The 27,492-nt window shown below is 45.2% G+C and overlaps 1 protein-coding gene across 2 annotated transcripts in view; it reads left to right on the forward strand.

The window, feature by feature from the left end:
- The window catches only part of LOC108533432 (CLIC family member 5), a 113,975-nt gene that overhangs the window by 71,353 nt on the left and 15,130 nt on the right, over positions 1 to 27,492 (forward strand). For both annotated transcript variants that reach the window (XM_017878091.1, XM_017878089.1), the window contains exon 4: positions 2,952 to 3,058. In XM_017878091.1, the coding sequence (XP_017733580.1) occupies positions 2,952 to 3,058 (107 nt within the window). The remainder of the gene's footprint in view (positions 1 to 2,951; positions 3,059 to 27,492) is intronic.

Below are 27,492 nucleotides of genomic sequence, written 5' to 3' on the forward strand. Positions count from 1 at the left end.
TTTTTTTTTTTTTTTTTTTTTTTTTTTTTGGTGAGAAGCCAACTGTTTTACTTCCCAGAATGAAAGTTAAGTGCATGCATCTGAAATAAGATATCTTAAAAACAGGTTGGAGAGAAATTTTCGTCATTTAGATCAGGAGTCAGTAGCTTTATCTGTGAAAGGTCAGATAGTCCTGTGTTTTTGGCTTTGTGTGCTCTTCAGTGTCTGTCACAATTCCACAGTGACACGGGGCAAGAAGCCATAAACTAGTATGGAAGTGAATGGGCATGGCTGTTTCCATAATATTTTACTTATGAACACTGAAATTTGAATTTCATATTATTGTCACATATCACAAAACAGTATCCTCCTTTTGATTTGTTTCAAGCATTTAAAAATGTAAAAACCATTGTTAGCTTGAGAACCACAGACAAATAGGGATCATGGGTCACAGTTTGCTGACTCCTGAGTTAGAAAACTTTATCATCTCTTTGATTATCATCAGATCACATCAAATGTTATTTCAAAGCTGTTTCTGTGAATGAAACACTCTTCCCTAGCCTTTTAGAGAAACAAAATCTTCTTTGTAGTCCACTTCTTTGCATATTTAAAACATGCCATAAATATGGAGGTAAAATGAATGCACTTATCCTATACAGTATCCTCCCTCAGTGTAGTTACTGAAATTTGTGAGATTGACATCTTAGAGACACGTTTCCCACAAGAACAAAGCTCAAATGGAACACTGCACTATACAGAAAAGTCCCAACGAGTTCTAGTGCTTGGGAAACAGGATGACACCACCATAGCCCCCTGAATACACAATCCTCTGTCATCATCTTGGATTTGGTACTACATATCCCTATTTGACCCACGCTGATTGTGAAGAAATGATCAGATGACTGAAAGTTTGACCAATTGATGAGATACAGCAAAACAAAGCAAGAAACCCAAACCAAGCTACCCACTGAGGTGCATTTTCTAGGCCTTTCTGTCTACATTATCAAGGAGAAACGAAGAACACTTGGCATTTGTTAATGGTAATTTAAGTTTATCGATTCTAATAGCATGCTGAATTCTATGTGAGATGGCCGAAATAGGATGAGATGCCACTAAATTCCCACGTCTTGGCAGTTTATCTAGTATCCTGCAGGAAGCCCTGCTGTGTGCCCCCAGCCACAGCAGATGAATGTGATGATTCTCAGTATACCCAGGAAGACATATGTGGAGCATCGGTGCAGAGCGCCCCCTCCTGGTAGATGGAGACAGCTCCTCCAGGATGCGTAGCTCAGCCCTTAGGGCTCTGGGGCTTTGAGAATCAACGTTATGGGAAGCCACACAACGTGGAATTCCACGTTATGGGAAGCCACACAACGTGGAATTTAAAACCTAGTCTTCCACAGTGAAACTGCCTGGGTTGGGATCCTGGCTCTGCCAGGCAGCCATGTGACCTCAGGCAAATTGCTTAACCTCTCTATGCCACCGTTTCCTTGTGTGGGAAGTTAGGCTAATAACAGTACCAATAGAGTTGTTCTGAGGAGCATATGGTGAATTTGTGTAAAGGGATTAGAACAGTGCATGCCGCACAGTAGGTGCTCAATGCAAATTACCTTTCACTGTTTCCAGAGAAGCAGTGGAGGGGGAAGGACACTGCTGCAGGGCCAGGAAACCAGGTTCTCATCGTCCCTCCACCGTTTATTAGCCATCAACATTTATCTTCTCAGGTATCCAGTTCCCTTCTGTGTAAAAGGAGGACAATAATGCCTTCCTTATCTGCCTCACAGCAGAGAGTTGGACTCTTCCAATGGCAGTATCTCTGAAATTACACAGCCACATAACATGGCCCCAAAAGGAGTCCTAGCTCATGGGCCAGTTGAGGAACAGAAAAGCATTCAAGAACAACAAATATTTTTTTAAATCTTGTTTGGTTTACACTATCAAAACATCAAAACAGACAAAAAGGATTTTGTTTTTTAAACATAAAACAATCCAACAGCACGCAGTCAAAAACTATTCACCCAGAGATCACAAAGGTGCATATTAATTGAAAATAATGATAACCTGGCAACTGTCCCCCATCTCTTCCCACCCCTACATGGCCATACCCATAAAATGCTTGTGAAATAATATTTACTTGAGTTGATTTTCTCACTTTGATGGGGCTAATGAGTCCAAGCCCTGGGTTCCCACATGAGCAAGTTTACCTCCTTCAGTCTCAAGGCCAATCATCCTAACTCCAGCCTGCCTCTTGTATTATTCTGGCTTCAAAATGAAAGGCTCTGGGGGGAGGGGGGGCGGTGAGGGGGGGCGGCAAGGGCTGGATCATTGCAAATCTATCTCCAAATAAAATAAAATAAAATAAAACAATTGAAAACACATGTCCTTTGTTGGAGCTTGGTAGTTTCTGCATCTTATTACTGCACGCAAATAATAAGCATGTGAAGGACGTGTCAGAGGAGGACTGTGGGTATTCTTCCTTTGGAGAAGTGGTTTAGTGCTAACATACCTGGCATCTCCTTGCTCCCAGAATCAGCTCTGTGTAGCTAGGATTATAATCACAGTACTAGCAATAGATGGCTATTTTAGTGGGTAGGGGAAGTGTTGAGAACCCTACCTGATAGAGAGGCAAGCTCAGCAGGAACTTTGGTTGGGCCCTCTCACTGGCACATCACTGTTGGTGGTCCCAATAAAAGGGCACACATCCTAAGCCCCCTGAGTGGTATTCTGGTTCTTTACCTAGCAGACTGTGTCACCCTAGGCAGATCTCAGCACCTCTCTGGCCTCTGGTTTCTTCCATGGATGACCTAAGGCTGAGAATGCCCACCCTCCCTATAAGATGAGGATAAAGACCCCCAAAACATTTTGTAGATGCAGCTGGAAAGGGAGGTATTACTCATTGTGATAGGGATAGGCTCGCCCTTAAAGGAGCTCCAAGTCTACTGATTCACAGAACACTGCATCCTCCATTTCAGGTACCCCAAACTGGCTGCAAAACACCGGGAATCCAACACAGCGGGCATTGACATCTTTTCCAAGTTCTCTGCCTACATCAAAAACACCAAGCAGCAGAACAATGCCGGTGAGTGACTCCCTTCCACCAAGAACCCCGGCAGTGTCTGTTTGCTGCCCAAGGCATCTTCAGTTTGCCCGTGGGTATGTCAAATACTTGGGCCAGAGAAGCATCTGGAACCAATACTGCTTATTATTTGCCCCCACTTCCCCCCCACCACCATCTAGTCCCCCTTGACACAGGGGAGGCGGTGGTGGATCCTGCTGCCTGGCTGGTGCAGGAGGAAAGGCCAGGGGCTTTACTGCCAACCTGGAGAGAGGAACACAGTTTGTGCTCTGAGCCTGCCTTATTGCACAGCATAGTGCACTGCACAGGACAGTCCTAACTGCCCATTGTCCCAAGTTCACAACCCTGCCTGTGATCACATTAGAAAAACATATTCCCTCTTCCTTCTGGTCCCTGCAAGATTTCTCCAGGGATTTTTCCAGAGGCCAAGAGAGAGGCAGCACAGTCACTATTGTGGCAAATGCGGAAGGCAGGCCTGAGCTGTGTTCTCCCCTTCTGCAGGACAGTGGGCCCTGGAAAGCCACTCCTCAAAGCCTGTCCCATCCTACATTGGGCCCTTCATTTCTGGCATTGGCTGCAGAATTCAGAACTTGGTTCTCTTGCGGGGCCTTCTGAAAGGGAGCTGAGTTCCCTCCAATTAAGTTCACAGCACTTGCAGTCCTTCATTTGTCATTGCCCTTTAAGAATTACCTAAAGCCACTTGCATGGAACCGTCCAATTAAGCAAGCATAACACTTGAAGAATGCTGTTAGGCCCATGAGGAACAGACTGGCCACTGCAGTGCCAACCTGGGGGGCTTAGATTTTTATCCTATGGGCAATGGCAGCCATTCCCTTGCCCTCAGAATGGGATGACAAGACATCCTCACAGGCTGGATGACTGGAGTCCAGCACAAAGCCAAGCAGTGTAAGTGCTCCATGAATCTTTGTGAATGAATGAGTGACTGATGCACAATGGACCAAAACAAGGGAATAGATGCTAGATGCCCCAGAAGCTCCAAGGAGAATAGCATCTCTTTGGATCAAGGCGACCAGCATATGCAGCCATGCATGGTCAAAGAGATGAAATGTTGGCAGGAACAGAGTTGGTGTAGTGGGAAGTAAATAATTTAGGAAGTTACTGAGGACCTGGATTGTGACAAGTGCAAAACTCGATTCTGGAGGTCCAAAGAAGAAACAAACACTTCCTCAGTCTTCAGTGCCTGGCAGGTACAGAAGGAAAGGCTTCAAGTCAGTTTGATCCAAGAGAGTCTGGAGAGCCGATTAACCGCAGGTAAAAGAACAAAATTATTTCTGCCGAAGGTATTCAGAACCGGAAGCATTTACCATGGGGGTAAATGCATGAGACTCCTTTTCTGGGAGTTTCAACTGGGTCATAAAGATTAAGAAAGAAGCAGTCGGCTGAGATAATTGAGTGGAAGATGTGGGGAAGTTGAGAAAAAGTCAGGGACAGAGACTGGAAAAAGTGACTGAAGCCTGCAGTGCCAGCCTGGAGGGCTTGGTTCTCTGTCTTGTGGGCAATGGCACCCATTAGAGGTGTGTGTAGAGAAACTAGAAAGAGAAACTTTCCAGAAACTTCTGGAAATAAGAAGAAGCCTGTGTAAAACACTTTCAATCTACTTGGTGCTCTTGCTTCATTGCTGCTTGGACCCTGTAGCGTGCTGAGTAGTACTCCCCCAGAATTCACGTCCAGCCTGGGCAACACAGCAAGACCCTGTCTTAAAAAAAACAAACTTGTTTTCAATTAGCTGGGCAAGGTGATGTATGACTGTAGTCCCAGCTACTCAGGAAACCAAAACCAGAGGATTGCTTGAACCGAGGAGGTCAAGGCTGCAGTGAGCTATGATCATGCCACTGCATTCCAACCTGGGCAAAAGAGCAAGGTCCTGTCTCTAAAAAAATGTTTTTTAATGTATGTCCACCTGGGATCTCAGAAGGTAACCTCACTTGGAAATAGGGTCTTTGCAACTATAATTAGTTAAGGATTTGGCGATGAGTTCATCTTGGATTCAGTGTAGTCCCCAAACCCAATGACTGCTGTTTTTAAAAGAATAGGAGAGGGGCCAGGTGTGGTGGCTCTCGCCTGTCATCGCAGTACTGTAGGAGACCAAGACGGGTGGATCACCTGAGGTCAGGACTTTGAGACCCCCGTCTCCACTAAAAACACAAAAATTAGCCAGACGTGGTGGCACATGCCTGTAGTCCCAGCTTCTTGGGAGGCTGAGGCAGGAGAATGACTTGAACCCAGGAGGCAGAGGTTGCGATGAGCTGAGATCACACTGCTGTCCTCCAGCCTGGGCAACAGAACCAGACTCTGCCTCAAAAAAAAAAAGAGGAGAGGAGAGGATAGAGACATGCAGGGGAGAAGGTCATGTGAAGACAGTCAGAGACTGGGGTGATGCTGTCACAAGCCAGGAACTCTTAGCTTTCCAGAAGCTGGAAGAGGCAAGGAAAGACACCTGCTAACACCTTGATTTTGGAACTGTAAGGGGAAAAGTCTCTGTTGTGTTAAGCCACCCAACTTGTGGTACTTTGTCGTAGCAGTCCTAGGAAATGAATATGGCCCCTCAGAGCCATTGTGAGAAAGAACAGTCATTGCTGCTTTCCCAGCTGAGAACGCAGAACCAAACAAGAGGACCCATGATTTGTCTGCCCCCAAGGCAGAGCTGGCTCTCGAACCCTCATTTTCAGACGCCACACCCAGCATCCTTTCCTCTTGGCCACAAATATCTTCTTTCATACTTGTCAAAGTGCCCTCAGAAAGATTATCTTATTTGAGCCTTCCAGGTTTTTAAAATTATAAATGGTATTTACATATTATCCATATTTACAGTTCTCCTATTCCCAAGGCCAAAGCCAGTTTCCACCAAATGCCGCATATCCATTTCTTATAAACTCAGTACTCTCCAATTTTCATTGTTTCCCCTTCTTCTGTTTCACCCTGTTTTCTTCTGTAATGAGACTTGCCCTTGTGACTCCTGCTTCCCCTAACTCATTTGCACATTTCAAAGCTCCAGCATTGCTGCTTTCCCAAAGAGCCTGTCCCCAGATGTGCTATTCCACCTTCTGTTTAACAAGACACCACACATTCCTTCCCTAGAACTATAACTTGCCCACGCCCCTCCCTTCCTCTTTACTTGTCCTTCCTCCCACCCAATATCCCCCAGTTGTGGTCCACTGGGTCCAAAATTCTTAGACTTAGCAAGCCAGAGGTCAAGGCTCCCGTAGGGCTTGCCCTCCTGTAGAGAGCAACACGGCTCCTACGCTACGGTCCCAGAGCCCCACAGCCCCTGACCCGGGAGAGGGTCCCTCCCCTTTCTGTTCTGTGTGAGCTCTGTGGCTGTGGCCGCTCCCCAAAAGCATCAGCATTGAGGCCCAGGCCTCCTTCCATATGCCGCCCTACACTACTTTGCCATTTTGTTTCCCCTCTGGATCTTCAGCGCTGCACCTAGTTCTCCAACTTTCTTTCTTTAAAGGGTTTCTCTTGTGTTTTCATTTACTTTATCTTGAGCAGAGCCCTCCTTCCCCTCCACCTGGTCACTAATGCCCCAGCCCCTATACACACACTGACCCAGGTCATGATCCTTCTCTGCCCTCTCAACATGAAAACAAGAGAAAAACCAACACCGTTACATGGTTCTCCATGGTGGGTCATCTCTCCACTCCTGTGGTGACTACAGGAACCACCAAGTAAAATTTCCCTGTTGTTCCCCAAAGCCTCATAAGTTCCCAGCTACCACATCCATGGGAGCCATCCCGGCAGTACTGGAGTAATGGAGAGAATCATCCATTAGTCTGTACAGTCAGTCATTCATTGATTCATTCAAAAAACTGCAAGTTATACAAAGTGTCTACAAGTCCGAGCTAATATTTAAAGGGCACTGCTTATGTGCCAGGTACTGTGCTAGGTTCTGGAGTTGCCAAGGCAGTGAGACAAAGTCATTGCCCTCCATGAACCTAACAATCTACAGGGGGCTGTAAAACATGAAAACATGCAATTCCTGGCCTGGGATTGAATCCCAGCACTTTTAACTGCACAACTTTACCCAAGAGACTTACTTTCTCTGAGCCTCTGGCTCTGCATCTGTAAAATGGACTTTATATTCAGATTCCTTATCTGCCAATTAAGGCAAAGTAGTATCACCAAGGTTTGTAATGCAGGTTCATCTATTTTATAACTCAGTGCATGTAAAACCCTTAGTGCAGACCCTGGCCTAGTAACTGTTAAATTTGATTATTCTGATTATTGCTATTAGCACAAAAATAGGACCAGGATGAATAATGGCATCAGAAACTGCTGCTTCAGCTCTTGCTTCCCCTTCAGTGAGCTCTTCCAGATCTCCCACCCATTCAGTCTATTTTCTACTTTTTAGACTTTGTTGGTGCATGGTCCTCCTCTCCAAAGTGTCATCAAGGAGCATCAGTGGCCTGGCCCGACTCTCATACCTCAGCAGCCTTGCATTTTTGTTTGTTCCCCGAGTGATGATTCTGTGCTCCGTGTTGAGGACTATCACTGTACTTGCCTCTCCTCTGTAATTTCTAAATCTGGGTCCCTTTGGTCTGCAGTAACCAGATTCTGCCTCCATGCCCCCTCCTCTCACTCTTTCCAAACCTGCTCTTCACTTCACTTAAATGTAGCCTGGATTTTCTCATGACTGGGTGGTAAGACCCCACATTAAGTCAGGTGCTACTTGGGGAAGTTGCTTCGTTTTCTTGTGCCTTAAGATCTCTCACCCCCACCCCTTGTTTTGGGGAGAAGGATAAGGACTGTGTTTCTAAACATGCCATGTTTCCCATGCAGAGAGGCAGGCGACTCTGAGTGGCTCAACTTGCAGACTCTAAAGCCGACTGCTTTAGAGTTCAGACACCAGCTTTGCCTCTTGTCCTTGTAACATGGGGCAGGTTACTTCAACTCTGTAATGCCTCAGTTTCCTCATCTGTGAAATGGGGGTAATAACTGTGCATACCTCATAAGTGTGCTTGGAATAATGCCCACCACCATGTTCAAAGTCAGCTGCTGGGGCCGGGCACGGTGGCTTACCCCTGTAATCCCAGCACTTTTGGAGGCCGAGGTGGGTGGATCATCTGAGGTCAGGAGTTCGAGACCAGCCTGACCAATAAGGCAAAACCCTGTCTCTACTAAAAATACAAAAATTAGTCGGGTGTGATGACAAGCACCTGTAATCCCAGCTACTCAGGAGGCCTAGGGAGGAGAATCACTTGAATCCGGGAAGCGGAGGTTGCAGTGAGCCGAGATCACGTCACTGCACTCCAGCTTGGGCAACAAGAGTGAAAATCCTTGTTTTTGGTGCCAATGTCGTATTCTCATGTGCTTTTGCCCCTTTCTTTGTAGCTGGAGAGGAAGCAGGCATGCCTATGCCTGTAGCCTAAGACAAGAATTCAGTATTTCTCCTGCTGTATTCACGCCGACCACCTTCCATCCATCATTCTTTTGCACAGCCCACTTCCATGGGACTGCCTTTCCCCTAGTGAGAGATCTAAAAAGCCCCAAGTGCAATGGTATCTAATCTGTATCACATGCAGTCTCAAGGCTTAAGCTCTCTCAGGCCTCTCAGGCGACCTGCACTAAATGGTGTTTTGCCCAATCTGGATGATTTTAGTCTTTCAAGGCTTCCTATGAATTCCCCCTTTTCTTCCCCCTTCAAGTCCACTTTTCTCTCTTATTTCTACCTCTGTATTCCTCTGTCTTGGGAGGCCTTGTTTCTATTTTAAAATTTATACTCCACTTGTTTCAGAAAGGCTTTATAGTTACTCACAGGGATGTATAAAGCATGTCAAACCAACAAAGGCCAGGAGGAGGTGAGAAAGAAAAACAAGGAGACTACCAAAAAATGGGGCCCTGGGTGAGTTAAAATAGTCGGGGCAGCCCCGGGGCCTTCGTGCACCACACAGAAGGTAGACCACAAAGTTGGCTCTAAACTTGTGAGCAGACAAAGCAAAACAGGGCCCCCGGTCAGCTGCAGCTCGGTCCTCCTAGAAGATAAAAACAAACCAGCCTCCCAGAAGAATAACAAATATTCCTGCTGTGAGCCGCAGGCACGGAGGAGCTGTGGTTTCCATTTTCTTTGGTTCTCCCCTCCTGTGACTTCTCTTTCAGGCTGCTGTAGACTCCAGGCCCTGCTGCATTTCTGCTGCTCTGACTCCTCTCCATCTTCCCCCACCTGTGGGCTGTGCTCCTCCCCATCTCACAACCCCTGTGTTCTCTCTTCACCTGAAACTCACTTTCTTCCTTTCTCTCCATCTTCTCTGGAAGACTCAGGAGACCTCCCTGCAGCTTCAGACGTGTGTCACCAACCTCCCTGCTCCTCTCTGTCCACCCAGGACATGGGACACAAAACAGCCCATCTGGGCTTATCTATTTTCATCAAGACGAATGGGGTCCTGCACTAAGTATGCAAAACTGCACCCCTTTCACTCGAAAGGTTGCACCTAGTTCTCTTTTTATGGAAGACTGAGATGTCCTAACATACTCTTCCTAAAATACTTGTCCTAATAAGGTGCTTCTAACTTCCTAAAGAAAGCCCTAAAAATCTTCCTTGGTATCTGTGATGTGCTGGGCACAGTGCTGTGTGTTCAGGGTACAAGGACCATGCTCAGATTGCATTGCCCTTCATTAGTTGTAACTGCAGTGGCCATGTTTTCCAAACTGAAAATCAGATGCCTAACAAATTGCCTTCATTGAAAATAATCAAATTATAAGAAATTGGTACTGTCCCAGGAAATCCAGGACACATGTTCCCAAATGAAAAGCACCTGGTTAGGGTTAAGCCCTCTGCTTCTCCTTTCTCTCTCCAATCCAAGCTCAAACCTGGTTACCAGAGGGCGAGGGAGTGTACCTTAGTTCCCACCACCTCCTGGTTCCCAATTTGTGGCTGGAACAAAAAAGTAGCCATTAGCCACACAGGTCCCTGAGCAGTCTTGGTTCTGTTTCCAAATAAAGGCCAAGGTTTCCACCTCCCTAAGGCTCACGTCAGAGGCTCCTCTTCCTGGAACCTGGAAGTGGGCATTGTGCTCCCTGGGCTTATTCTGGAAAAATTGATTGTCCCTGCTACATAGAATGGAAGAAGACTCTCGGGTTATTCTAGGAACCTCAGTGAACTTATCTCAGAATTCAGATGATCATTCTCACTGAATGGGAACGTGATTGAAGGAGTACATTGTGGTTCTTATTAACACAATATCAATGACTGCCATCCTGCCTCACTCGTTTCCCTTCCTCATCTCCTAGAGCCCTCATAAAAGGCAGCAGGGGCAAGCCAGCCACAGCTGCATTCCTCGCTATTTCCTTGTGTTCGTGTTCCATTCAGGCCTGAATCTTCAAATTGCTCCAGTCTTCTCCTTCTAAGAAGTGCCACCTGCAGTGGGTCATGCTCCTGGCTAATGCTGCTAGAAAAAGAACTCATCTGTATCACTGGCAGTCTTTCTTTTCTTTCCAGGTTCTCATGGTTTCTCATGGTTTATGTCCTCAACAACCCATCCCTGTCCTCCCATCATGTAGACTGCCTGGTGTGACCACACCAACAGGCTGATTCCTGCAGCCTGCTCTGGTCCTGCCTACCTGGGAGTCACAGTGCCTCCTCCCCTTCACTCCCTTTTAATAAAATCTTAAGACTCTTAGAGTAAACATATTAAACAAGATCATCCTCATTCGGTGTATAGAAAATGTAGGCTTGCACACTTCAGCTCAACATTAGGAAGTTTACGGTTAGGCCGGGCATGGTGGTTCACGCCTGTAATCCCAGCACTTTGGGAGGCCGAGGCAGGCAGATCATGAGGTCAGGAGTTTGAGACCATCCTGTCCAACATGGTGAAACCCCGTCTCTACTAAAAATACAAAAATTAGCTGACTGGGGTGGCACATGCCTGTAATCCCATCTACTTGGGAGGCTGAGGCAGGAAAATCGCTTGAACCAGGGAGTCAGAGGGTACAGTGAACCGAGATGGTGCCACTGCACTCCAGCCTGGTGACAGAATGAGGCTCTAACAAAAAAAAAAAAAAAGAAAGAAAGTTTACAATTAAATCTGTAGAATGGACTGCCAGCGAAAGAACTGAGCATCCCATCAACAGAAAGGACCAAAAAGAGGCTGGATCTTTGGAGGTAGGAACTGCCTAATCTAAGGTGCCATTGACTGTACGACACTATTATTTTAAACACTGGCTGGGCGCAGTGGCACACACCTGTAATCCCAGCACTTTGGGAAGCCAAGGTGGGCAGATCACTTGAGGTCAGGAGTTTGAGATCAGCCTGGCCAACATGGCAAAACCCAGTCTCTATTAAAACTACAAAAAAACTAGCCAAGCATGGTGGTGCACACTTGTAATTCCAGCTACTTGGGAGGCTGAGGCAGGAGAACCGCTTAAACCCGGGAGGCAGAGGTCACAGTGAGCCAAGATCATGCCACTGCACTCCAGCCTGGGCGACAGAGCAAGATTCCATCTCAAAAACAAACATACAACAAAACCTCTAAGAAACAACAACAAAAAATGCTATCACTTAAACAAAATGTTTTCACTTAACCTCTCATATTTTGATTGTAAGACATTGCCTGATTTCACAGATGCTAAAGAGTGAAAAAAAAATGTGCACCTTAGACTTGATGAGATGTATTAGTGGACTTTCACAGTCCTTTCCAGATCTAACCTTTTATTACTTCCTTAACGCTATTCAGTGATATATCAGACCCTCCTTTTGCTTGACCTTGAGCTACCCTGTTGGAAAAAAAAGTGAATCAAGTTCAACATTGCTTCTAAATTGCTCTGGGATAGCTGTACTAGCTCCATCTCCAGTAAATAGCAACTCTGCTCTCTGTCCCTCTTGCCTGGAAACAGGTAGCACTTCCTAGTAAGTCAGGCTTTGGCAAGCTTTCTCTGTAAAGGGTCAGAGAGTAAGTAGTTTAGGCTTTGCAAGCTACACAGCCTCTACCAGACTCTGCTCAATTCTGCTGCAGGAATCATAAAGCAGCCACAGATAATATGTAAGCAAATAAATAGGACTGTGCTCCAACAAAACATCATTAATGGACACTGAAATTTGAATTTCACATCATTCTCACATCATGAAATATTATTCTTCTTTTGATTTTTTTCCAACCATGCAAAAATGTAAAAAACAAAACAATTCTTAGCTTGAGGGCAGCATGAAAGTAGGCAGTGAACTGGATTTAGTCCTTGGATTGTAATTTGCTGACCTCAGTCTTAGGCAGTCCGTGGCAACCTCCTTAGGCAGTCCGTGGCAACAGAACGTGGCAAGTTCTGTTAATTTCAGTATGCCTCAGCCTCCTCAACGGTAATATGGAGATTGTAATAGCACCCTCTCTTGTAGATTTGTCATGTTAATTAGATGAATTAATGCATATAAATCACTTAGGACAGTTCCTGGCACACAGTAGGCACCAATGTGTGATAGCTATTGCTGCTGCTGCTGTTGCTGCTGCTGCTATTAATTTCACAATGCTTCCCCCCTACCCCCATATCTAGTGTCCACCCTTTGGACTGGGCAACCCAGCTTTCCCTGTAATGTGGAAGCATGTGCTGCCCTCTTCTGGCAGGCAGAGGAATCGTCGCCAGAGCCAGCTGATATGATTCATTCAAGGCCTGTGGATTTGCAAGGGTCTTCCTATACAAGGATTCAGTTTTAGCTAAGCCAGAGCTTAGAGGGTTCAGACAAGGCTAGGTCTTCTTCAAGGCTCAAAGTCACCTTCCACTATCTGTCCCCCGCATCAAGGGAAGGGCATGTCCACCAGGCCTGACAGATCTCCCGGAGGTCCCTGGCAGCCCTTCCCAATGACAACTGCCCCCAAATGTTTCTTTCTCCCTTTCCTCTCCCCATTCTACAACCTCCAGTCTTTACATTTATGAACTTCCTTGACCTAAAATAAAAAAGTGCTTGAAAGGATTCAGAGCGGCCTGGGAGGGCTGTTAGCCTAGAACTAACAAGCCCCTTATTATCAAAGGCCCTGTGCTTTCCCCTAAAGCATCATGAAAGCCACTGCTGCTTCGGGGTAGGTGGGGAGGAGGGTGGGGGGCAGTGAGGTGGGGCATTTTTTCCAGATTCCCAGGATGTGGTGAGCCACGTTTAAAAGAGAGTGTGTATATTTATTATTCCAAGCCACTTCAATCACAAGGCGCTTCATGCCTTCTCCCCTTCCTCCCTCCCAGCCCCCAGCCCCCCGTGTTACAGTGGCCCTGTCTGGAGGGCCTGGCCATCCAGGGGATGGGTGCGGCATCCCCTTCTCATTCTGCCTTGTGCTCTGCCACGGGTCTGATGAGAAAGCTAAGGCTACGTGTAAAAGCAGCAGGAATGTGAAACCTAATTACCCCGTAGCGTGCTCAGAAACAGAGTCACTTAGGTGGCCCTGGGCTCCATGTCTACTGTGTTGGAAACACAGAGCAGTTCTTTTGGAGGACAGTTGGGTCCCAGGAAGACCTCCACAGAGGCCTGGGAGCCCCACGGTGGGCTGTTATCAGGCCATCTCGATGAAGGCTCCTGGGTGGTCAGGCCGACCTCCACAGCAGTGCGGATAACATGTGACCGTCTCGCCACTTCCTCATAAAGCAGCCATTGCTGTCTCCTTTCAAAAACGCCTCTGGTCACAAAGGGACCCTTCAGGCTGCCTTCCTTGGCAACCCCTGTGTGCAAATAGCCAACTAGGGGTATTTTGTTTGTTGGTTTGTTGGGTTAAAGTTTTGCTTTGACTAGCATTCTTGCAAGGAAAAACAAATAGCCTAGGCTCGGTGGGACCCACCTCGGAGGTCTGGTGGGCTCTGCATTTGCATGTCCTCATCTCCTCCCTCAAGGAGGGTCCTTGAGGCTGAGGGCAGGAGGGAGGGGAGGGGGCAAATGCTTTCTCTGGCCCCTCCCATGAGCTGCCCCAGGGATTCCCCCAGAGGGTCTTTGATTTGGTTCATTATTAGGTGGATGCTTGCAATTTATAATTTAACAAATCTTGCTCCTGAAACGAATCCTTGGGCAGTTGTAAGGAAGGCGGTTGGTGGCGGTGTGGCCTGTTGAATGGGGCAGGCATGGGGAGGAGGGGGTGGGGACAGCTGAGCCCTGCATGGGTGGGCGCATTCATTAGTGGAATTTTGCTGTGTGGGCTCCCCGACTGGAGTAGAGCGGCGACCACCAACACCATTCCATGTGGTGGAATTTCCCGCTGTCTAACCAGAATGAGTTCTCCTGGCCTGGCCTGGATGCAGATCAAGACCTGGGGAATAAAGGAACATTAAACAACCGATTTGCACATGAGTTAAATGCTCTTTCACCTCTTCTTACCGTTACCTCATCCTATGCAACCGACACCTCTTGTCTTTGTGCAGTCTACATATAGGAACCAAATACGTTTCTCAATCTCTCTCTCTCTCTCTCCACACACACACACACACACACATACACACACATACACACACACACACACTTATGCACTTCGTGTGTGTTCTGATGTTCCCATGTACTGGCAAGGCCATCACATACCTCCTTAGACAGGCTCATTTCAATTAATCTGAAAAAAAGTGCTTACATGCAAAATTATATTCGTGATGGGACACAATGTAAGTCTCATAACTTTACCACTAAGCACAGGATATGCAGACCACAGAATACAGTAGTGTGTCCATGGGTGTGTGTGTCTACATTTCATAGTGTGTGTGTGTAGGTTGAAAGTATCATAGTTCTAGCAAAAGCTTCAGCATTTCTCGGCTTTGAAACATCTTTTGCTACCAACTAGTGTTGCAAAGACATAAGAATTAAAACCAGAGATTAAATCTAGCCTGGTATTCTGACTTTATCAGCAGTTTAGAGAGGATAATTTGTTGGGGAAAAGTTGCTACATGGAAGTTTGCCTTTAAAACCCCAGGCTTTCTTTCAAATCCCGCTCCAGAGCCGTCTTGCAGGAAGACACTCCACCCCACCTCAAGCTTGTTTCCAGGCTGAGCCGGAGTAGCCTCATGAGCTAAAGACAAGCACAGACTTAAGGCTTAAGCATAAAGCAGCACTTCTTTTCATTCCTCTTGTTAGCCAGACCATTTTCTACCTTGCACATACATTTGAATCCCCTGTGAGTTTTAGGGGAAGAATAACCCCATAGGTTCTTAGTTGGAAGGGACCCCTGTAACAAAAGACAGATTAACAAGAGAAAAACAAGCAGAATTTTATTAACACATGTATTTCCTATAATGAGGAGTTTTCCAAGAGATGGCTTTGAATTCTAGTTTCACAGCATCTTCATCAAAGGACAGTAAATTTTCAGAGATGTGACAAGGGAAAAAAACTTTGAGTCTCTAGGGGCAGCAACCTGGGGGGATAGCAAATGAATAGCAGATAAAGGCCAGTTAGCAAAGCTTGTTCAGTGTAGATTCCTGCAGAGCCATCTCCAGGAGCATAAGGGTCTTAAGTTGTTTTCAGTGGTTCTCCCTGGTAGAAGTGGGGAGGCAAGATACGTTTTGTCTTTGTAAATCTATGTCCTGCTTTTAGACAAATAGATGGAGGGCAGAGAGCTTTACTGTCTCTGTTTCTTCTGAATTGTCTTCGTCTCAACAATCTTTCCTATTTTGGGGGTGGCATATCATCCTGGTTTCCCACAGGGTCTTGTTATGAAGCAGATATTTAGGCAGTGGATCTGGGGCGAGGCCTGAGAGCTCCCAGGCGATTCTGACACTGCTGGTCCAGAGCTGTGCTGTGAGAAGCACGGTTCTGAGCAGCTCTCTCTGTGAGGAAGTGTGCTGAGTGTGCCTCCTTCATCATTGTCACCCCCAGACCCCAGCTCAGCATCTGCCCAGGGCAGATGCTCCATCATTATTTGTTAAATGAGTGAAAAAAAGTATCCCACACACCCCAACATGCCTCTACCGTGTCTATGCCTTTGCCTAGGAGATGATGACGGGGTCTCATCAGAGCCACAGGCAAGTCCTCCAGCCACTTCCTGTCCCGGCTGTGGAACCTCACCTTTTAAATCTGTCCCCATGTTGCAGACTCCCCTATGCTCTGACTGTATTTATTTAAAATTTCCCAGTCCCCCTTTAAATCCTATGATGTTCTGTGACTAGCATTGTCTTTGACCTGAGAACATACAATGATTTTGTAGCCTCCGTTATATGATATCAAGCTTCATGGTGAATAATCTCACTTACAACCAATCAACAAAGGAGTGCAAGAAACTGAGCAGCTCTCCTCAGTAGGATGGCCAGTGTGCTGGTGGGCTTTGCAGAAGTGGAATTTTCTTTTCACCATTATTTTATAACCGCATTCAAGGGAAATTCTATTTGGTGTTAAAGGTGATACTTTACCAAGAGTCAAAAGAGAAAACACAGAAGGCTAATTTCTAGTGTTTTTTCAGCTAGAAGTCAGATAAATGTCAAATTATTTTTCTAAGACCCCTGGTGGACAAAGCATTTAATAATCTGGATAAAGGTAAATAAAATATGTTTCTCTGGCCGGGCGCAGTGGCTCATACCTATAATCCCAGCACTTTGGGGGGCTGAGGCGGGCAGATCACAAGGTCAGGAGATGGAGACTATCCTGGCTAACACAGTGAAACCCTGTCTCTATTAAAAATACAACAACAACAACAAAAATCAGCCGGGTGTGGTGGTGGGCACCTGTAGTCCCAGCTACTCGGGAGGCTGAGGCAGGAGAATGGCGTGAACCCAGGAGGTGGAGCTTGCAGTAAGCCGAGATCGCGCCACTGCACTCCAGCCTGGGTGATGGAGCGAGACTCTGTCTCAAAAAATAAAAAAATAAAATAAATAAATAAATATATATGTGTGTGTGTGTGTATATGTGTGTGTGTATATACATGTGTGTGTGTGTGTATATGTGTGTGTATATATATGTTTCTCTGTGTGCATGTCTAGAACCTCTTCCCTTCCTGAACATTCTGGGGAGGGGAGGGTTGAGTCACGTGATTTCTCAGACCTCCTGCACTCAGCTCAAACTCTGATGGTCTCATGCCCACTGATGTTTGCCGTGATAGTTATCCCTGTTCTGTCTCCATTGTGGGGACCCCAAAGATGAGTTTTACTCAACATTTTGCCCAGGTCTGAAACTGCCTCAGTTCTACCTGAGTCATTTGGCAGAGAGGTTGGTGCTAACCTATGCTTCTCTCTTGGCTCTGATAACAAAGTGGCTAGGACTCTGTGGGAGGGCATCTCAGGCCAAACTAATCAAATCCCTTCATCCATTCTCAAAAGACCAAGGGCTACTATTAAACAAAGAAAGGGAACCATTGTTCCTCTACAGAGTTAAAGCTTGTTACATCAGTATATAGACATAGAATTGCATGATTTTAGGGTCCTTCGTCTTTCCTCACACCCACTGAATAGCTTATTCTTTCAACAAATACTTATTCAGTACCAGACGCTGTGCAAGGTGCTAGAATAAAAGTGGAATAATGAGGTTGGGCACAGTGACTCATGCCTGTAATCCCAGCACTTTGGGAGGCTGAGGTAGGTGGATCACGAGGTCAGGAATTCGAGACCAACCTGGCCAATATGGTGAAACCCCATCTCTACTAAAAATACAAAAATCAGCTGGGCATGGTGGCGCGTGCCTATAGTCCAAGCTACTTGGGAGGCTGAGGCAGAAAAATTGCTTGAACCGGGGAGGCAGAGGTTGCAGTGAGCTGAGATTACACCACCGCATTCCAGCCTGGGTGACAGAGAGAGACTCTATCTAAAAAAAAAAAAAAAAAAAAAGGAATAATGAAATATTGCCATATTGGCAATACCTATGTATTTTGGCAAATGTTGTGTTTGGCTGTTTGTAATAGAAGCTTGACTACAGTGGCTAAAGCAAATATGTATTTTATTAGCAAAACCTATCTAGCGTTTTACTATGAGCCATGCCCTGTTCTAAACTCTTGATAAATGTTTACTTCTTAAGAGGAATTTGCTTTTCTCACATAACAAGAAGTCCAGAGAGTAGAGAGTTCCAGGCAAATGTAGTTTCTGAAAGAAGTCGAAAATTGAGCTGCTGCTTAGAGCTCCTGATTCTCCATCTTTAGTGTGTGATCTTCATTCTTATTTCACAGGATAGCTGCTCCACCTCCAAATATCACATCCACATTCCAGACAATGCCAGCTGCATCTATCTTATTTTTTTCAGAAGCCCATTGATTAATTTCCACCAATATCTCATTAGCCAGAACTTGTTTATTTGGCCTTCTGTAGCTGAAATTCTGGGAATCTATGAAGATAAGTATTTTTGATAGGGCACATTGCTACCCTGAAAAAAAAAAACTATATATATGTATATATATGGGCTCTGTTTTCTACTAGTAACAAAGAAAAGGAGACTGAACTCTTGTATATTCGATTCTTGTATATTCACTTTCAAGTTAAGATAATTTTTTTTCTCTCTCTGGTGAAAATACCTGTCCTAGCCATTACCAAAAAGGACACACTATTTTAAATTTTGCTTTGGTGTTGGAAAAATCTGTCATTTACCCCCTACTAGATTTCAGGAAACAGAAGTGCAAAATTGCACATTTAATTTGCTACACACTTCAAACTTTAGAAGATACAAGACTCGTGTAGTAAAGGCAACTCAAACATCCAGTGGGGAACTTCTCCCCACAAACCGTGTTTTTTGTGGGGGCAAGTTAGGGTGTCCAAGGAACTGCTCTGAGCAAGGGAGAGGGAGGTCCAGGTGTACATGTAGCATATCTGGGGAATTCTGTGTAAGCATCAGTCACCCCCAATCTTTAAGGTTGCCCCATTTCACATCTGTGATGATGAAGGCTTTTGGCTGGGGGACTGTGGTTCTGGCTATAGAGTCAGAATGAAAGGAACAGCTGAATATCCCTGTTCGTGTCAGCATTTCAGGGCAGAGGATGAGTCAAGCACGATGTTTACTGAGCAGAGCCAGAGGCAAGAGCCACTTTTTTCTTGCAGCTCTAAGAATTTTTTGTTGCTTTTTTGGTATGCTTTGTTTCTCATACATCAGCATCATCATGCATTGCACATACACGTTGCACATAACAACTGCTTACAGCATGCCAGGCACTGTACTGAGCCCCTTGCAGGTGATGACTCAGTTATTGCTCCCAGCAACCCTCTAAGGTATGCCATGTTATGATCTCCACTTTGCAGAGAAGGAAACAAGCACAGGTTAAGCAACCTGTCCAGGCTAGTCTGTGTCACAGCCGGGACCCCAGGCCAGGCAGCTGGTCCCATGATCTGTGCTCTTGACTTGCATATATTGACATTTAATATAATCCACTATTTAATATGTATGTGGTGCTGAGTTAAACAAGAGTGTGTCATTTAGGAAATGGTGACCAAATCAGTTCACAATCCCATGAATAATCAATGAGCGACTACCATGTGTATTTCCTTAAATATACTCAACAATTCCCACCTTCCCCATCAGAGTCCTCACCCAGCAATCCATGTGGGGAAAGGGGCACAAAGTTGGCCCACAGTGGGCACTGAATAGATGCCTATTTAACAAATGAAAGAATGGGCAACTGGAAGAGAATTTGTAGGATATTCGCAGAATCACCAAATCCAGTAATTATTTCAATCTAGCATTGCAGTGGCAGAGAGGCAGTTTTTAAGTTTGTGAATGGCTCTTATATAAAAGATGTGGATCTTTGAGGATGAAACAAGACAAAATGTGGTGAACGTACTTCAGTCTATGTGTTTTGGGGGAGGGAGAATTGAGAAAGTCTCTAGGTCTAAATGCTGGAACAGATGATAAAGTTAGAATCTCTCTTAACCAGCTCATTCAAAGTGTGTGAGCATCAGCATTAAACCTAATCTATGGCCTGATACTTAAAAATAACCTGTTATAAAGTAACCATTAAAAAACTCACAAATTTCAGCCTGATCCATTTGGCCACATAAACTACAATCAGCATTAATAACTTCAGTCAACATTTATGCCGTACTTTCTATTAGCACAGTGGGTTTTATAATCATTTATGAGTTTCTGGAAAGTCTAATAGAAAACACACGTACGTGTTCTCTATGGAAAATGCATAATAGGTTTTTGGGGAGTTTTTTGTTTGTTTGTTTGCTCAAGGATAGGCCAGAAGGTGTCGCCACTGTCCCATGGCTGAAGTCTGGGCCAGGTTCCCGAATCAGAACTTCTCCCCTGATCGCTTCTGAGATTGCTGGCTCTGCAGCTTCCTCCCGCATTCAGAGTCAGTCTCTCTCTCTCTCTCTCTCTCTCTCTCTCTCTCTCTCTCTCTCTCTCCCCCCCCGCCCCCCCGTTGATAAATAAACATTCAGGCAGCTTGTATGCTACAGATGACTACACAAAAGGAAACTTAATTCGAAGACCTAAGTGATAATCTTTCTATACTGTGGCTTTTAAGAGGTTTAGAAAATTATTTGGATCTGGAATCCATACCTCTCTTCATACTTTAAGAAAATATTATATTAAAGGCATGCTGAAGTTGTCCCAAATGTTTACCATGCTGGTGTTTTAAACACAGCCAAATACTGGCCAAAGTGTCTTGCCTTTAAAAGAAATATGCATTTTGTCATTGTACTAATACTTCTGAACATACGCCAAATATAAGGGTGATTTGTGGAGCTGTATTAAATAAAAAGATGCTTCTTTATATGAATCCCCTATAGAGCTTGGGGAAGCTGCTATATGGAGAATCTGTGTCTTCCTTAAGAAAGTTTCTGAATGCCTTGGAAATATATCAGAAAACACCCCATTCTCCCCACCACAGAGGAGGGTGGGCAACCAGCAGTGTCCCATATCCCAACCCACCATAGTTGTAAGACTTAAACCCTACCTTTCAAATAAAGAATCATTTACTGGCCTCTTACTGGAAAGAACTATAGGAGCTTGTCATTTAATTCATCTTCTCCTCTGAGGCTGAAATTCTTTCTAGAACAAACAAATAATACCCATGGCACCACGTGCTGCACACTCTCTGTAGCCCGGCTGACGCCACGCGAGGGAACAGTGGGGAATCTGTTGAAGTTGCCATTGCGTTTTGCTTTCTCATAAACCGCTGTTTGTCTTTCTGCCTTTCCTGTTTTGAGTAGTGCCTTGAAACAGAGGCCTGGGAATTGCCTCCCCCATGTGAGCCCCTGGGTCGTTCACAGCCAAGGCCAATTTGACAACATCCTCCTCTCTGGCTATGAGGACAAGTCCAGTGTTCTTGGTCCGGTGCCAAAGGTGGACATGAACTCTCTAAACTGTCAAACTGAGAAAATCTGACACACCCATGTGGCCTGGAGAAAGCAAAGCCAAACCCAAAGAGATGCTTCCAGGCAACTTTAGATCCCTAACGTGTTAGCAAAGGCAAGAGCGAGCTTCATTCTGCGAGCACTCCAGGATTCTCCTTGGACCTAGAACATTCTAGGATGTACAGATAAGCTTCACTTCAGACATTGAACTTCTACCTTGAGCTGACCTCTTCTCTCATCTTTCACTCGATGTCTTCTTCCCCTTCATCCTGTCATAAACCCAAGTTCTACAGCTGTAATAATAATAATAATAGTTAACTTTAATCAAGTCCCAGTCTGCACCAGACACTAGATGATGTGAACCTGTGAACAAGCATAACTGAGGATTCAAACCCAAATCTCTTACAGCAGAGTGAATATGCCACTCTGCTACTGTGTTTGTTATCAGAAGCCATGGCTCCCTGATATACTCGACCCAGACTCTCTGTTTCTTCCTTGATGATACCAGTGACATGCAAACATAGCCAGAGGGGCCCAGGCATAGCAGAGAGTGCCATCAGACCTGACAGAAAGCCCCCTTCCAATCTTCTAAAACCTTGCTGCCATTTCTGACTCCATGTGGTCTAAGAACCTGGTGTAGACATTGTTTAAAAGTCAAAGGGACTTGAAGATCAGCCCCCACTTACCTGCCATTTGTCCTAGAAAGGTCACTGTGGATGAGAAAACCCCAGTTTCCACCTGCTTTATAATTTTGCCTTTGTGTGGTCATTCATACTCATATAACCTAACTGTAACTGGGACACTGTTCTCTCTCTTTAAGGACTTCGGCAACTGAGAAAAAAGCTACATGACTCATTTCCAAAACCTGAAAGATGAATGCAGATCTTTAAGTAAAGTTTTCTGGTGGGAGAGGGGATTGATTACACTGCCCACCACAAAGCTGAACATCCTCAAAATCCCCTTAGAACACCTTTGTCTCTTCTCAAAATTGAGCTCATTATAGCAGCATCTACATTTCTGCCTGCTTGGCCTGCACCTGCCCTTTTCCTCACCCTCCCAATCCTCCTGGGTCCTGCTGCGGCTCCTACATCCCCACTTGCTCCTGGATCTTTGGGCCTAGTCCGTCTGACCTCTCTCAGTTTCTCTTCCTCTTGTCCTAGCTGCCTGTGGAAAGAAAGGCTTCTTCTTACAATAGATGAGTGTGTGGTGATATTTTTCTTATATATTTTTTTTTTGTTTGTTTCCATCACGTTACCATTCATGTTTTAAACTATCAAATGTCAACAAGCGTGGCTATCTTTGTGTTTTCTCTTCAAAAATATGTGATGGCCAGAGAAATCTCCACCATGGTCTTCCTCAAACCACTGCGGTACTTTTTTTGCACCCTTTGGTTATATCAACATGATCTCAAATGAGAAGATGAAAAGTTAAAACTTCCTTCAGTGCTCCAGGTATTTCTCAATATCTAGATATTTCTTTCTTCCTAGGAAAATCCAAATGGATTTCTCACTTTTTGACCAGATGTCTTGCTGTCACACAGCCCCTGTGACAGCATTGGCCCCTAGTACAGGCAGAGTTGAAAAATGATGTGATGGGTCATAGTTGCCCCTCTACTCAGAGAAAACGCCTTCTAGACCCAATCACGGTCGCTGAAAGTACTAAGAATTATATCTGAAATCAAGCATTGGTAGCAGAACACAAGTATGTTACCAAATTAGCTGGAAGGTAAGGCGTGGGGAAGTCATGATGGAGCCCCATCCTCTTCTATCAGGGGAATGAGAAAAGTTTGCAGCACCTGTCAGGCCACGTGAATACCCAAGGAGTGATAGGACAGTCCTTGGTACCCAAAATTGGCCTTGCAGAGTGGAAGGAGTTTACGTTTTAGAAAATAACAGCCCTGTGCTTAAATCCTGGGTTTTGCACCTAAATTATAATAGGGCTAATAGATTAAACATATTTTTCTCTCTGCCACTCTGAGTACGTGATTCTAATCTGCCCTAGGCATTCATTGACCTCAGAGAGATTAGGATTTCTGTAGAAGGAATTCTAAGAGAGAAAAGGGAATTCAATATTCAGCTTCTGATCTTCAAAATAGCATTTTCAACAAGACAGTAGACTTTTACCCAACGTATTTTTTTAAGATGTTCTAAACTCTTTTATTTCTCAGTTTTACCCATCAAAACCCTGCCTGGAGGCCTCTACTCACAGAGTAGAAACAGTCGTACTGGCTATGCAGCGAGGCCACAAGACTTTCTGCTCTATGATTGATGGGCTATTTGACCTAGGAAAACTAAAAAAAAAGCCCACCCTTCCTGGCACAGGGGAGTTGGGGATGAAGAAGAAGGGAGAGGCAGGGGGCCCAGGGAACTAGAGCATATTACGAGCTCCATGTGGTGCTTTGCTTGGGTGTCCTTCCGGATTGTGGAGGGAGGCAAGCAGCCCACCTGTAACCCCCACTCAGCATCCTCATGGTTACTCTGGAAGGAAGCAAACGGAAGAAATGCAGAACCTGTATTTGCTTTCCAAAGTCTTCCACCCATAGATTCCAGAACCCCCATCTCCCCAGTGCTGTGAGGTCACAGGAGCCTAGTCCCCCACTCCCAGCCCCACTGACTCAAGAAGGAGAGCAAGCAGGGGCAGGTTCTCTGAGAAACTGAGGATTTCAATGCAAAAGAGACAGAATTCTCTAGAAGGACTATTTAGATTATTACATCAGACTAGGTTATCATCCAAAATGGATGAAATGAAAGTTGCTGTTGTTTTCCCACCACCCAGAGATTAGGAGCTTGTGAGGAAGACCATAACAGTTGAAAACAAAACAAGGCACATTTCCATTGTACATCCCGGGAGTAGTTTAAATGGCTTAAGGATCAGCTATGTGTGTGTTTGCATATGCGTATGTGCCCTGGGTAAGTCTAAGACTCAGTTTCTTCATCTGTTGGATGAGGATGAATAATATTTCCCATCTCAATAGCCTTGTTGTGTGTTTAAATGGTAGTTGCATAAACATCCCTGGCTCACTGCAGGGATTCAGTGAGTGTATTTCCTTGCTGGTGCTAAGGTACCGGACTAGGGCAATAAAAGGAACAAGATAGGGCAGAGGGTACTTGGCCCAGGCCAGTGCCCAATAGCCACAACCTCCTTCTCCATGGAGAGTTGAACAGACACCCATCCAATCTGCAGACAACAGTCACAGGTGGGTTCCTGGTTTTTATTTTGCTGCAACACACATACAAGAGAAAATCCACATATGAGAAGTTGAGCATGCAGCCACCTGGGCCCACAGAGCTGTTCTCGTTCTTTCAAAGACGACCTTTGATATCTGCTCCTCTCCATGTGCATTTTGAGCCCTAGGGGTCTGCTTTGCCTTATGCTCATCAGGACCTGTGCTGCACTGAGCCTGCCAGCAAACCAGGGCTGAGCTGTGCTTGCAAGAACTTGTTGGAGGCTGGGTTAGAGTCTTGGCTCCCCAGTCCCCATTCAGCCTCCATGCCCTGGTAAGAATATATTATTTTCTTAGCTCAAATTGCTGTTTCCAAGTCATTATTTCTCTACAACGAGAAAACAATATTGGGTCTTATGTAATATCAACCTCAATGAATCTGGAAGTGATCATGGAATGGGTGGATTTTTTTTCCTCCTTAAAAAAGAGAAAAATAAATCTAAGATTGTTTGCATATGGCTGAGAATATTTATGAACTATTCCCCTTGTTTCCTCGTCACATATTTTACCCAGTGCATTTGTGTGTGGTACAGAATAAATCTTTATGGAGAGCAGAGGTGGAGAGGGGAAGAAAGCAGTTAAAACACTGGGTGTCTATCAAGTCCCTGGGATGTTAGTGATCCTGAGTCTTGGGTGCCCCAACCCTAGGCTCACTTGCTGTAGTCGGAGGGATACCCCATCTAGCTGCTCAGAGTAATTATTTAGAGTGAGGGTTTCAAATACAAACACAAGGAATTAACATCATTTTGTTGCTCTAGTTTCTTTCACATCCCCCTTGTTCCTACCAGAGCAGAAAGTTCAACACAAATAGTTTCATGACCCGAGTACCATCAGCCAAGAGAGATCATTAAATTCTATGGATGGCAGATTGAGCCAGGGTCAGAGGAATGAGTTGGCAGGTAGGAGGAAAAGAACTGGCAGAGAGTATAGTGGGTGCTGCCATTTGCTATCTAATAATATGGCAGTGTTTTAGCACACAGCCATGTTGGGTCTATTTTGCTCTGGGTGAGCCTTTCAACATAGCTTGTCACCAAGGAGCATCCCAAGGGAGTATAAGGAATAAGGCGTTGGCTGTATACTAAATAAGTAAGGGAAACAAATCTCCAGGCTATTGGTTTTCCTCTCCAGAGAGGTGGCCACAAATCTGGGGCTTCTTAAAATCACCCATTCTCCACTGCAGCTTGAAATATTCAGGAATATATTGACCAAGAATATGGAGCAAGGAACAGAGAACAGGAGCAGCCCACATTTGGTAAGGCAATAGCAACAACTACCACTAATTGATGTCCTCGTATGGGCCAGGCACTGTATTAGGTGCTTTCCCTGAATTATCTGAGTTAATCCCAGCAGTGGTCTTAACAGGGTGAAGGATCCTTAGTCCCATTACTGAGACGAGAAAGCAGAAGCTCAGTGAAGTAGAGAAACTTGCCCAAGGTCACATGTAAGTGCCAGGATCAACGACATTTGTGGGATTTATGAGGCCTTAAGGCAATACAATAAGGACCAACATGGAATTCTTGAAATCAGATCCAAGGGCTTGGAAGGGACCCAGGAACGTAAGAGACCTTGAAGCTGAAGGCTCAGCAGCTTCCCAGTGAATCCATCCTGAGCAGCCTTGAGCTTTAAACACAGGTTAGCCCCAGGCCAAGCAGTCCTTTCCCTGCTGCCTTGTCTCCTCTTGCTCTGCCACGGTTGCCACCAACTACAGCCTTCACATTCCTGGTCAAAAATACACAAATCCGAATTAGGAGACTGATCCACAGAGGGTGCCTTCCAGAATGTGCTGACTTGGAAAGCTCCATGGAATGTCGCAGTTGCGACATAAATCAACAATGATTCCTGCCACTGGACTTGATGCCTTCCATCTCAAGGAATAACCGGAGGGATATACAGAACTATCTTCCCAAGGAACTTCAATCACTGCTCTAGGCTTTTCACCAAATTTCATGATATTTCCCAGACCTGGTGACATGGGTACAGACTTGTGCAGCAGCCCACTCAGGTCTCCAGGACCATTTGAGATTAGAACCTGCAATGTCTCATCTGCTATCGTGTGACTCTTTCCCTCAGAGGGTATTTATTGGTCAAAGTTTCACAGGCCCAGTATTTGATTCTTCCTTTCTTCATTAAAATCAAGATTTTGCCATAATCTCCATAAATGAAAGGGGTAGAGGGTTTTGAGCAAGCAAACAAATAAATCCCAAGTGCTTTGGGAAGAAAAGCATAATAAGCATTGTCTAGTACCCACCCTCTGCCATTGCCTTTGTATAGCCTTGCAATCCCATCACAGTCTAGACAATTACTAAGGAATATACTGCATTTTCCCAGCCCTGCTTAGTCTATTCTCCCAAACTGGAAACACAAAGCAGATGATGAAGTAGTTCAAATGCCACACCAGGGAGAAGAAAGTATTGAGAAACTATGCCCAGCCTCCAGGCAGTTTTCAAACATTCCAGTAAGTGTTCAATTGATTTATGTTGGGTTGGTGTCATTCCATTGTCTCGAACAAAAGGCCTTCTATGAAAAGACAAAAAGTGGGTTATGAGAGGAGTGGCTAACAAGGCATATTTGGGAAAACCTGAACAAGAGTACAGCCCTCTTGGCTTTGCCTCCAGAAGGCAGTGTCCCCCTTGTGTCTACTGGAATGAACAGCAGGATCGAATTCCATTATCTCAGTGTCAGACTCTAAACCAGAGTCTGGAAAAACAGCTGCTGGGGAATGGGGCTGATGACACAGGTGCAATGACTGATGCCCTGGTCAGCCATTTCCTCCATGTTTTTCCTTTGAGCTCAAGTAGAAAGTTTCTATGGTAGTGTTCTCTGATTAGAATGGACTATGAGATTCTGGGCAAAATGATTTTCAGTGATGATGGCTTCCCACAGTTGTTCTTTTGGGTATTTTGTCTGCTTGTGTGTCTAAACAAATTATGTGACAGATAATTATTTGGGCAAGACTGTAAAAGCCTTCTCCCACGTTATCTTCCTTTGGGTGTTCATTCTTTGAGTCACAACCATGACAGCTTTCTGTGCAGCTGGGGACTGCACA

Source organism: Rhinopithecus bieti, unplaced genomic scaffold, assembly GCF_001698545.2.
Source record: "Rhinopithecus bieti isolate Rb0 unplaced genomic scaffold, ASM169854v2 scaffold_9981, whole genome shotgun sequence".
In the NCBI taxonomy this organism is placed as follows: Eukaryota; Metazoa; Chordata; class Mammalia; order Primates; family Cercopithecidae; genus Rhinopithecus; species Rhinopithecus bieti.